Consider the following 12,157-nt stretch of genomic DNA (forward strand, 5'->3'; position numbering starts at 1 on the left):
GTTGAGATCAAACATCGTGTTTGTGTTCTTGAGCCTGATTTCCAACAGGTGTATGATTTACTATTATTAGAAAATAACATGCAACAAGAAGTTTGAAAGATAGTAAAATTGTGAGAGTTTTAATTTGTTATTTAGAAAGCTGGAGCCGTGCACGACACCCTCCTACATCATAAAACGTCACCTCAATCTTATCGGTGGCTGAATAATGAATGTTTAGGGAACTAAATTGATATCACTGGATTTTGTTAATCAATTTCAATCTTGATCCATATGTTGAGCTAAGTATCATAAACAAAGGGCTAACTGATGACTTGCCAATATCACTACTTGGATCGGTAGTAGTGACACAATTGTTTATATATTATTGGGGCAGTGAAATGTTGTTAGACATTATCCATCATGCGTGTTTGAATCTCTTGCAACTCAAATATTGTTGATCTTTATGTCCGTTACAATATGACACAACATATGATGACACATCTAATAATACGTGAAACTACATGTTTAATTTGCTAGTTTGTCACGAACTTGCTTGTGGTGTGGTGTGGATAGCTGTGGATAAATACTACTATCTTAGTTCCTTGCTAATGTTTTTCATTCACCAGCATCCTTGTACTTTCAGAAATATACCCTTTTGTTTATTAAATTAAATGCATTCGGGTCGGAGATTTAAAGATTGTCTTAGAATGTTGTCATGATCCCAATCCATGTTTAAAAATGTTGTACATACTTCAACAACACCATCAATTATGGTTTCAAGAAGAAATATGAGAAAAACAAGCATGACTTGTTTTCCCTTTTGCAGTACTCATCTTACTTAGCATAATGCATGGTTAATATCATCTTGCTAAGGTTCTTTCATTTTATACATGTTAAAATCACACCCAACCAAATACATTTTTGCCATTATGATAAAAACTTAGGCCTTCAGGCTTAAGTTAAGTTTTTATAGGCAACTTGCCAATAAAGTTATTTTTCAAACTTCCAAAGTAAAGATTTCCATCAAACTCCAGGACTGAAGTCACAAATGCCATCACCTCTCCATTAGGATCATCTAACCTCTTAATAATCTTCCCATCACTCCCCACATTTATTGCCATCGCACTCTTGTCAACTGCTTTAACCTGATCAAACAGCTTTGGAAATGTTGCCAAAATGTGTTTAATTGCTTTGGAAGAATGCACAAATTTCATCCTGCTTGAGATCACCTGCATCATGCAAACTCTTATAATTGGCTTCAAATCATAATTCATGTTGTCACATTAATTAATGACACAATTTATCTATTTACCTGAAGTATAGCTATCCAAAATGACCCATCAGGAGCAAGATTAACATTGTCCGGTGAACCAGGAAGATTGTCGATAAAAACTTCAACTTTTCCTCTTATTTCCTCCTTTAACCAGTACTTTAGGCACCTAAATCTGATACAAAAGCAAGTCCAAAATGTTTGTCACATTTAGACATATTATATACACATATTTTTTAGGTTTATTTTAAACTTCTTTCACTTACTTCCATGTTTCACATACTACCAAAAACTCTTGATCTGAAGATATGGCTACCCCATTAGCAAACCCAAGGCCATCAAGCACCACTGATGTTTCCATTGTAACTGGATCATATTTCAGAAGCTGCCCATGTGGTTTAGCTTCCAACACATCCAGATGCCAATCATGCAACCCAAATTTAGTGCTGGCTACACTAAAGTATAAGCTCCCATCACTTGCTTCAACAACATCATCTGCAAACTTTATATTTTCACCATTCATATGAGTTGCCAAAGCCGTCACTCCACCATCTTCACTAACCTTAATCAAACCCTAAAACCATCACATAAAGTTTCATCTAATCAAACTTTTCTAGATCAAAGAACTAAAAGAATTTAAAGATTAACAATATCACCTCTTCGGTGTCACACACGACCAAATCGCCAGCTTTTGTGACTGTTAAACCAAGTAAAGTATCTTTGTTATGTATCTTCTTCCAATTTTCACATGTCTCATTAGTATGCAATCTTTTGACCCATCCGTCTCTGGTGGCGGTATACAATATCCCGTTTCGGTCAACGCACAGACCTTCTGGTTTGTTCAGTATCCCTTCCCCTAGCTTAATTACATCCTGTAAAGTTAAAGAACATGTTGGAAACCAAGCCCCAAACTCGAACACAAAACACACGATATTTGAACAACTCGTTCCACTCTTTTCTTTATTATAATAAAAATGAAAAACTTGATCCACCCATAAATCATTAACCCTACCAAGACTTCTAGTTAGACTAGGAAATGAAATTAACTAATAAAAAAACTAAACCGACTCAGATTCAAACTCTTTAAAACTTTATCAAGATTAATTCTTCGTAACGCACTCATAACATGAAAAAAAAAAAAAAAACACAGACAGTAAGCTTTAATATTTGATCAGGAAGTTGACCTGTAAGTGGCTGCTAGGGGTGAAAAGGTGTGAAGAGTGTTCTGGAGGTAACCGAAGTGTGTCTGGTGATATTGGAGAGTAGAAGAACACTTGAAGTATAACTGCAAGTGCAGAAACAAGTAAAAAGGTTACTGTAATAACACCATATTCCATAACTGAAGTTGGGTGGTTATTTCTTTAAGGTGATAAGATAAAAGCTTCGTGGTGATTAATGAACATTAGATTAGTTATATAGTTATTAGAGGGTGGTTAAAAATAGTGATGATCATTCCCTTTCAAAGAAGATTGAAACATCATCTTTCATGAGTGGGACCATGCATTATTGAAAACCTCCAAGATATCCTCTGCATGCTTGTCCGTGTGGGTGTTGTAGCAACAAGTGGTTTTGTCAACAACATTGAATTTGTGGACCCAATAACTTCTCATCAGAAAATGAAATTCAGTAAAAAAAGTTTGAAAGATATTATTTTATTATTACTATAATATAAAGATGAAGTTTGGTGCCGCAAGTGGTCTATTGGGCCACTTGGCGTCACCGTGTTGGTCGATAAATTTTGTTTTTTAGTTCAGTTACCATAATAAATGTAATGGAAACTGTCAAATGCTAATTTTTTTTTAGGTCCGGTAACATAACAAACTTGAAAGAAACCGACCGAGTTCACGCAGACTCGCGGCCTTATTTAAAGCCCATGACCGACGACGCTCGAATTTTACCAATGGGCAAGTTTACCGACCGAATTCGTGTCTATATCATAACGAACACATGAGATACTGACTGAATTCGTGTCGATTCATCATCATAACGCTCGGATTTTACCAACGTCCGTGTTTCAACGCTGGGGTTTTGCCAGCTGCCCCGACGCAACGCGACGGGTAGAAAAGACTAGTTATCTATAAATGTAAACTTTGGTGATGCTAAGTTGCCACTGGATCATTTGACAGCACCTTACTTGTCCATATTAATTTGTTTTTAACGGAAGCCGACCGAACGACGACACCTTACTTGTCCACAGCAATTTGTTTTTTTTGTTTGTTTTGGTACTGAATGAACGGCATTTTTTGTTTGTTTGTTTTAATTCCGATAAAGTAACAGACGTGACGAAAACCGACTGAATTCGCATAGACTTGCTGCCTCATCGCCCGGGACCGACATTACTCGGGTTTTACCAACACCGGGGTTTACCGACCGACACCACCCTTTCTGGTCCAGTCGATTTTTATATTTTCCCTTTTGTAGCTCCGGTACCATAACAAACATAGCCAAAACCGACCAAATTCGTGTCCAGTTAACGTTTCAATGCATGCGACTGACAACGTTTAGGTTTTACCACCACCCGGGTTTACCGACCAAACAAACATCGTTTTAAATAATTTCTTTTTTATATGTTAATTTGACGAATATATTATTTGGGTTTAACGCTAAGGTTTTACCAATGGTGTCTATACCATAACGAACGTAAACGATACCGACTTAATTCCCATCGAATCACCGACGTAACGCTCGGGCTTTACCAATGCTCGGGTTTTACCAACACCCGGTTTCAACATTGAGGTTTTACCAACTGTCCCGACGCAACGCGTCGGGTACAATACTAGTTAATTATAAATTATAAAAGTGGTTTTGCGGATCTATCATAGAGCAAATGACATTCTAATATGGTTGAGTTTGGAAATACATAGGAGGGGACGGTGACCAATCCAATGACACTTTCTTGTGTCCATTTTGTACTATTATAATATTAATAATATTATTATTTATTAGTTATTTTTAATATATAAAGTGTGCAAGTATGTGCGTGCTTGTTGAATTCAAATGTCAAGTTTAACTGTAAAATACTAGCAAATTCAGTATATATTATATTTATATAGAGTAGCATTTGTAAATCAGTTTCTTTGCTTCTTTAAGCTAACACATGAGGCAAAATATGTATACAATCAATTAAATGTAATAAGTAATGCAAGTCTAAAGCCTAAACCATTGATCATTGTTGGCAAACAGTCTGTTGAGTTTGAGTGGTTAAACATTTATACGTGTTTGTGTTGTTAGTTTAGAGGAAACCAAATGTTTATAGTAAAATACAAGGTATATTAGAGGATCGTTCTTATTTAATGTCAAAATTTCAGTTTTCGTATTTAAGTATAAAAAATTATGGGTATAGTCCCGACCGTCAGACCATGTCACTCTAGATGCACATTTATCATCCTTGACATGATGCTATATTAAGTTTGCATAAAATGACTATTCTGTCTTACGCTTACGGAAAGAAGTCGGCAACGCGAGCAATGGTTACACAAGTGACACAAATTCAAAGTCGGCAAACTTTTGTAATGAATTTAAAAAGGGGCCATGCCAAAATAACTTTCATTTTGCAATAACTTCTCATCAGAAAGGGGCGGTCGGAAGGAAGTCGGCAACATGAGCGATAACTTCTCATCAAAAAATGAAATTCATTACGAAAGTTTACGGAAAGAAGTCGGCAACGCGAGCAATGGTTACCGCCATTGCAAAATGAAAGGGGCGGTGGATCCAACTTTATATATATATATATATATATATATATAGGGGAAGTATAGAATGAAAACCCCTTTGAGTTGTGAAAACCCTAAGTAACATCGTTTTTTTTTGTTTTTTTTGCACACGTAATATATGTTGTAACATTTAATGCAAAACATCGAAACATAAAAAAAATTGTTTTGCTATTTTTAAAAACTTTTTTACTAATTTTTTTATATGTTTTCAGAAGAGAGAAAATGTTATATTTATGTTTACATTTTTTATTAACTTTAATTGTGGACCACATGATTCAAACTTTAATTAAAAACATGTGGTTGAGAATTAGTTTCTAGAGTTTTCACAACTCAAGTGGGTTTTTATTTTAACCTAACCCTATATATATATATGATAACTTTGGTGCTGCTAATCCCCTATTGGGCCAAGTGACGACACCAAAGTGGTCAATGTTATTTTGTTTTTTTTTTTAAATTTAATAATTAAACGGTTATACGTCTCAATTCAATTCACTGATGAAACGGTCGGGATTGACAACTTTAGATTTTTATTGATGCTCCGTTTTACTCACCTTTTGTTTACTTCTGGTATCGTAACGAACGTAATCGAAATCGACCGAATTCGCGTCGATTCACCATCGCAATGCCTGGGAACACTTATGTTATATCAATGCCCGAGTTTTTCCGACTCATTATTGCCGCGCCCGATACCGACAACGCTCGGTTTTTACCGACTGAACAAATATCATTTTTTATATAGGATATTTTATATGTTCATCAACCGAACCCACAGAAATACACAACTGCAATGTGACATAAATATATTCTATCTATCCGGCTGGTTATCCAACCTACCCAGCGTAACGCGCCAGGTAAAAAACTAGTTTGTTTAAATTAAGAGTTGCGCCGGGTAAAAAAAGTAGTTTGTTTAAATTAAGAAGGAGCCATGCCAAAATATGTTTAAACTTATTTAAAAAAAATCCTAATAGTTATTAACACGTGAGATGTGTGTGTATGTTGGTGTGTAGGGTAGTGGTCTTGAAAATTAAGAACCGTGAACATTGCGAACCACTCAAAAGCATTTCTTTAATATACAAAAACGACTTTATTATAGATCTTTTTTTTTCTTTTTCTACATTATCATTTGCTTTAGTTACATATTTTGTACACAATTAAAAAGTATAGTGGGTATGCATCCAGGATGGTTATATTCCACCAGTTATGGAGTATGAAGGTCGTGATCAAATTAAAAAGTATAGTAAAATGGAAGAAGAAGAAGAGAAAAAGATGTATGAGGCCGAGAGCAAGGCTCATGCTGCTATTACTATGGCTCTTCCTCAAGAGATCCTTCATACGTTCAGAAAGTATACGTCAGCAAGAGAGCTTTGGGAAGCTCTTGAGAACAGATTTGAAGGGAATGTAGGAATCCGTGCTTCAAAGATAAAATTGCTCAAAACCCAGTTCTCAGTCTTCAAGTATTTGAAGAATGAATCCTTAGATGATATTATCACTCGATATTACCATCTGATGACTGAACTGAGCAACTATTCTATTTCCTACCGAGAAGAAGAAATAGTTGAGAAGCTTCTAGATGCTCTCCCACCAAAATGGGAGATGTACACTGTGCTGATGAGGGAAGACAAGGACTTTCCCACATATGATCTTGAAACGACAGTCAACAAACTCAGAACCTTTGAGCTTAACATGGTCAGAAAAGAGACACCTATGGATCAGGTTCAAGATCCAGGTATGTATGGAGCTAAAGTCAACACTAGCTCAGGATCGAAGACTGAATCTGCTGCCTACTACACAAAGGGAGAGTCGGGCCCCAACTCATCACATGAGGGGCATGTGTCAGTTAACACAAATGGGGATGTTTGCTATGTAGCAGCTGGATCGAGTGGTTCTCAACCCCAGGTAAGCAAGAGTAGTTGCTCTCCAAGTTCTCCCAGCAACAACTACTCCAAGATGCCTATGAGTGTCAAGTCTGCTGAAGAGCAGTTTGGTCTCTATGCTTCTTTCATTGCTTCCTATGAGAACTACATTCAAGGGAAGATTGTTGATCCAGCTATGTTGGATGAAGATTACGATCAGATTGATGCTGACGATATGGAAGAAATGGATTTACAATGGCAAATGGCCATGATCGTGAGAAGAGTAAAAAGGTTTATGAGAAAGACGGGAAGGAAGTTTGTCGGTGGAAAGCCGGGGTTTGACAAGGCAAAGGTGAGATGCTACAATTGTCAACAAAACGGTCACTTTGCAAAGGAATGCAGGAATGAGCGTGTGGAACGAAGTCAGGGTAGGTCTCCACAGCAAAGTGAGGGTAGAAAAGATTATAGTGCCATGATGTCCAGAGAAGATGGTGAATACAACTGGAACCTGCTGTCTAAAGAAACTTTTGAGCAGGCAAATTTGGCAAAGGTAGAAACTGAAGAAAGTGAGAAGGTTACCGGAGAGGAAAAAGCTCTTATGGCAGACGTTAATGACCAGCTCTCCGAGGTATGTTCTAAACCAACTTGTTCAAAATGTGAGAACTTGTCTGAGCAACTAGCAACCATAACTGATCAGTATGTTAGGTTGGATGCTGAATTTAAAACCTTAAAAAAAGATCATCACTTTATTAAATCAAGAGAAAATAATTATAAAATTAAAATAAAAGCTTGTGAAAAAGATGTTAAAAGTCTAAAAACAAAACTTGCTGAAAAAATTGAAGTGATTGTTTTAAGCTATGAAGTTTTGGAAGAAAAGACCAAACAAATTGCTGAGAGAGAAAAACAGATTGCTGACCACCAGGTGAAAGTGGTGGAACTGAATCGAAAACTGGAGCAGTTCAGAAATTCTTCTGCTATTCTTGATCACCTTGTTAGTGATCAAGGTTCCTCTGCTAAGAGAGGAGGAATCGGTTATCATGAGGTTCCACCACCGTACAATCACAATTACACTTTTAACCCTAGTGTTCAGAAATCTGTTGATTTTGAGGTTGCTCAGACAGTGCCAATTAAAGTAACTGTTAAAGAACCAAATGTTAGTAGAGGCGAAACAAGTTCGCCTGTTTCAAGTGTTGAAATTTCTGATCAAAGTCCAGTCTCGTCAGATTCGGTTAAGTCATCCGAGTCTGGTAAGGCAAAAGAGGAGGTTGTGTTACCCAAGAGTGGAGAAAAAGATAAAACAAATAAAAGGAGTACTCCACTAAACCCGTACGTTCCACCATATGTGAGACGAACGGGCGGTAATATAGCCTCGACATCTAAAACACCGGTTGATAAAAAAGTTGAGCATAGGTGTTGTTTTAGATGTAATCAATTAGGACATCTTGTTGCAAAATGCCCTCTGAAGCAGCGATTCAGAGGTGTAAGGCCTACTAAAGCTGAGAATAAGCCTAATAGTAATTTTCGTGCTGCTAAAAATGAAAACTACTTAAAATTCAAAAATGTGACTAATTCAGGTTTTCATAGAAACAAATCTCAGTTTTACACTGCTAATAACCAAACCACAAGCTATAATTCTTTCAATTCTCAAAGGTTTGGAAGGCCTCTCAATCAATCTTCAAGGAGGTTTCCTAATAGGACTTACAGGAATTTTAGAGATACTAACTTTGGAAAGCCAAAGTTTGGGATGTATAGATCCAAGACCAATTGGTCTTGGATCCCTAAATTCTAATCTTTTGCTTTATTGTGCAGGAACAGTTGAACAGGGCTGCCAACAATCTTTGGGTTGTAGATAGCGGCTGTTCCCGGCATATGACGGGTAACAAATACTTGTTACACGATTTGAAACCTGTTCAAGGAGGGAGGGTGAGCTTTGCCGGTGAAAGTGGTGGCAAGATTACTGGAATGGGAACGGTGTCAAACGGAAAGATGACTTTGGAAAAGGTTAACTTTGTAGAAGAATTGAAGCACAATCTGCTGAGTGTGTCGCAGATTTGTGATAAGGAGTACACCGTTCATTTTACAAAGAATGAGGCGATTGTGTTGAAACCTGGTTTTCAGATACCAGACGAGTGGATTGTGATGAAGGCTCCACGTGAAAGAAATACATATATTATGGATATGAGATCAACTGAAATGGCCACGGCAGAATCATGCCTTATGACAAAAGCGAGTGAATCAGAGTCCGAATTGTGGCATAGGAGAATGGGGCACATTCATCTTCGGAAGATGAACCACATTGTCAGGAATGGACTTGTGCTGGGCGTTCCCTTGAAGAATTTCAATTTTGAAGATAAATGTATAGCGTGCAAGAAGGGAAAGCAGCACAAGAAATCCCATCTCACCAAGAAAGTCAATTCAATTGCCAGTACTCTGGAGTTGCTTCACATGGATCTCTTCGGTCCCGTGAATGCAAAAAGTCTAGGAGGAACTTCTTATTGCTTGGTGATCACTGATGACTACTCACGATATTCGTGGGTGTATTTCCTGAAATCAAAAGACGAAACGGCTCAGATGGTGAAGAATTTGATTACCAAAGTTGAGAACGTTATGGATAAAAGGGTTAAGTTCATCAGGAATGACAATGGAACGGAGTTCAAGAATTTTGAGATGGAGATCTTCTGCCTTCAGAGAGGGATTGAACACCAATACAGCGCTCCGTATACACCGCAACAGAATGGAGTGGCTGAAAGGAAGAATAGAACATTAATTGAAGGAGCCAGAACTATGCTGGCTGATTCGAAGCTTCCTGTGGTGTTTTGGGCTGAAGCTGTTGCTACAGCCTGTTATGTTCTGAATAGAGTTTTAACTGTTAAAAGACTTGGTAAAACGTGTTATGAGATTATGCATGGGAGAAAGCCCAACTTGAGTGGTCTTGAACCATTCGGGTCCCCTTGTTCGATTTTGAAGACAAATTCAAAATTTGGTGAGGTAGCCGATGAAGGAATCTTAGTCGGTTATGTTGTTGGGACTCCCAACAGACGTGTCTTCAATACATCGACCAGCAAGGTTGAGGTGGTGTGTAACACCGATATCACAAGTTACCAACCGCCAAAACCAAGCAACGGACCTGCTGAGTTTTTCGACTATGTTAAACTTTTTAAGTCTTTTAACATACCGTATTTGGATATTGCTGAAGAAGAAGAGAGAGTTGCTACGAAGATGATCCTTGATGAGGAAGAAAACCTATTGCAAAGACAGCTGATCGATAAATGTCAACCTTCCTCATCAAATGCTGTCGATACCCCTGCTACCTCGACTGAAGAAGAATTTTTCAATCCATTTCACTCTCAGCATGAAACAACCATTGACGAGCTCTCTTCTAACTTGGAAGACAATTTGCATGTCGGTTCTGTTCCGACCACGAGAATTCATAAAGATCACCCTTTGGAGAATGTGATTGGTGATGTGTCGTCCGGTGTACAAACAAGACGTAGCTTGAATGAGCACACCAGTGTTTACACAAGCATCAAGGAGACAGGGATAATCAACGAATGCTTGTACACCTGCTTTATCAGCCAGATTGATCCGAAGAATTATCAAATGGCTTTAAAGGACAGCTCGTGGGTCGAAGCCATGCAAGAAGAGTTGGCTCAGTTCAAGAAAATGGAAGTATGGGATTTGGTTGAAAAACCGAAGAATGTGCATGCGATAGGCACAAAATGGGTGTTTAAGTGCAAGAGAGATGAGAAAGGGATTATCATAAGAAACAAGGCGAGGCTAGTTGTGAAAGGATTTAATCAACAAGAGGGTATTGATTATAATGAAGTGTTCGCTCCGGTGGCAAGGTTGGAAGCCATTAGATTGTTTTTGGCGTTCGCTGCTTATAAGAAGATGAAGGTATTTCAGTTGGATGTGAAGAGTGCGTTTCTGAATGGGAAAGTTGATAAGGTAGTGTATGTTGAGCAACCTCCGGGTTTTCCTGACCCAGACTTTCCTGATCACGTGTACAAGTTGAGCAAGGCATTGTATGGACTACATCAGGCACCTCGTGCCTGGTATTCAACTTTATCAGATTACTTGCTTGAAAATGGTTTTGAAAGAGGGAAGATTGATAGCACGTTGTTCGTTAAGAGAGAAGGAAGCGACTTCCTGCTGGTGCAAGTCTACGTGGATGACATTATCTTTGCTGCATCTAAAGTCTCCATGTGTCAGGAGTTTGAGGACGTCATGAAGAAAAGGTTTGAAATGAGTGCTATGGGTGAACTAACTTTCTTTTTAGGATTGCAGGTTGATCAGAAGAAGGATGGGATGTTCATTCATCAGACCAAGTATGTCCATGATGTGCTCAAACGCTTCAAGATGGAGGACAGCACTCCATTCGACACTCCAATCTGCGTCAATCACAAATTGGGTGCTGAGTCAGACGGTGATGCAGATGTGGACCCAACTCAATATCGGGCAATTATAGGTTCTTTAATGTACTTAACTGCTTCTAGGCCTGATATAATGTTTGCTGTTTGTCTTTGTGCTCGTTTTCAGGCAAACCCAAAGGAATCTCACATGAAGGGTGTGAAGAGGATCTTGCGGTATCTCAAGGGCAAACCGAAGCTGGGGTTGTGGTACCCGAGAGGAGGAGACTTGGAGCTAGTCGCTTACACAGATTCTGATTATGGAGGGTGCAATCAGAGTCGGAAGTCAACAACTGGAGGATGTCAGTTTCTTGGTGGCAGATTGGTGTCGTGGCAATGCAAGAAATAGACTTCGGTCGCAATTTCAACCTGTGAAGCAGAATACATGGCAGCATCCAACTGCTGCTCCCAGGTTCTTTGGATTCAACAACAGTTGCGCGACTATGGTCTGAATTTCTTACTTACACCTATTTGCATTGATAACACAGCTGCTATCTCAGTAACTAACAATCCCGTGAAGCATAGTAAAACTAAACATATTGACATACGTTATCATTTTATACGGGATTGTGCTGAGAAGAAACTGATTGTGCTTGAAAAGGTGGATACGCTTGATAATTTCGCTGATTTATATACTAAAGCGTTTGACAAAACGAGATTTCAAAACCTTATCGAGCTGAATGGGATGATCAATCCCGAGTAACCATGCTTTTCATGTTATATTTAAAAAAAAAAAAAAAAACGTCACTATCGCTTAAAATATGTCGGTTACTTCAGTTTGAAGGACTTGTCTTCGGATATGTTTTGGTCCTCATTTTCTACTTGTAGATTTTGAGGATAGCCATTAACCAGATGACTGAAAGTGACCGGGGCGGTTTATGAGGAGTTTTCTTTCTTTCGCTGAAAATTAGTCGATCATATTAATTAGTTAGA

At 38.2% G+C, this 12,157-nt stretch overlaps 1 protein-coding gene across 1 annotated transcript; it reads right to left on the reverse strand.

Annotated features, from left to right (window-relative positions):
• Positions 1 to 869: 869 nt before the first annotated feature.
• LOC143549873 (protein STRICTOSIDINE SYNTHASE-LIKE 4-like) lies at positions 870 to 2,588 on the reverse strand. The gene is made up of 5 exons (XM_077040656.1): positions 2,434 to 2,588; positions 1,906 to 2,121; positions 1,516 to 1,823; positions 1,292 to 1,424; positions 870 to 1,208 (listed from the first exon to the last, which is right to left on the reverse strand). The coding sequence occupies exons 1-5, from the start codon at positions 2,584 to 2,586 to the stop codon at positions 939 to 941; spliced, it is 1,080 nt and encodes a 359-aa protein (XP_076896771.1). The 5' UTR covers positions 2,587 to 2,588; the 3' UTR covers positions 870 to 938.
• Positions 2,589 to 12,157: the final 9,569 nt, after the last annotated feature.

This window comes from Bidens hawaiensis, unplaced genomic scaffold (genome assembly GCF_021521415.1).
Source record: "Bidens hawaiensis isolate Kalapana, Puna unplaced genomic scaffold, B.hawaiensis_p1.1 tig00015852_1, whole genome shotgun sequence".
NCBI lineage: Eukaryota > Viridiplantae > Streptophyta > Magnoliopsida > Asterales > Asteraceae > Bidens > Bidens hawaiensis.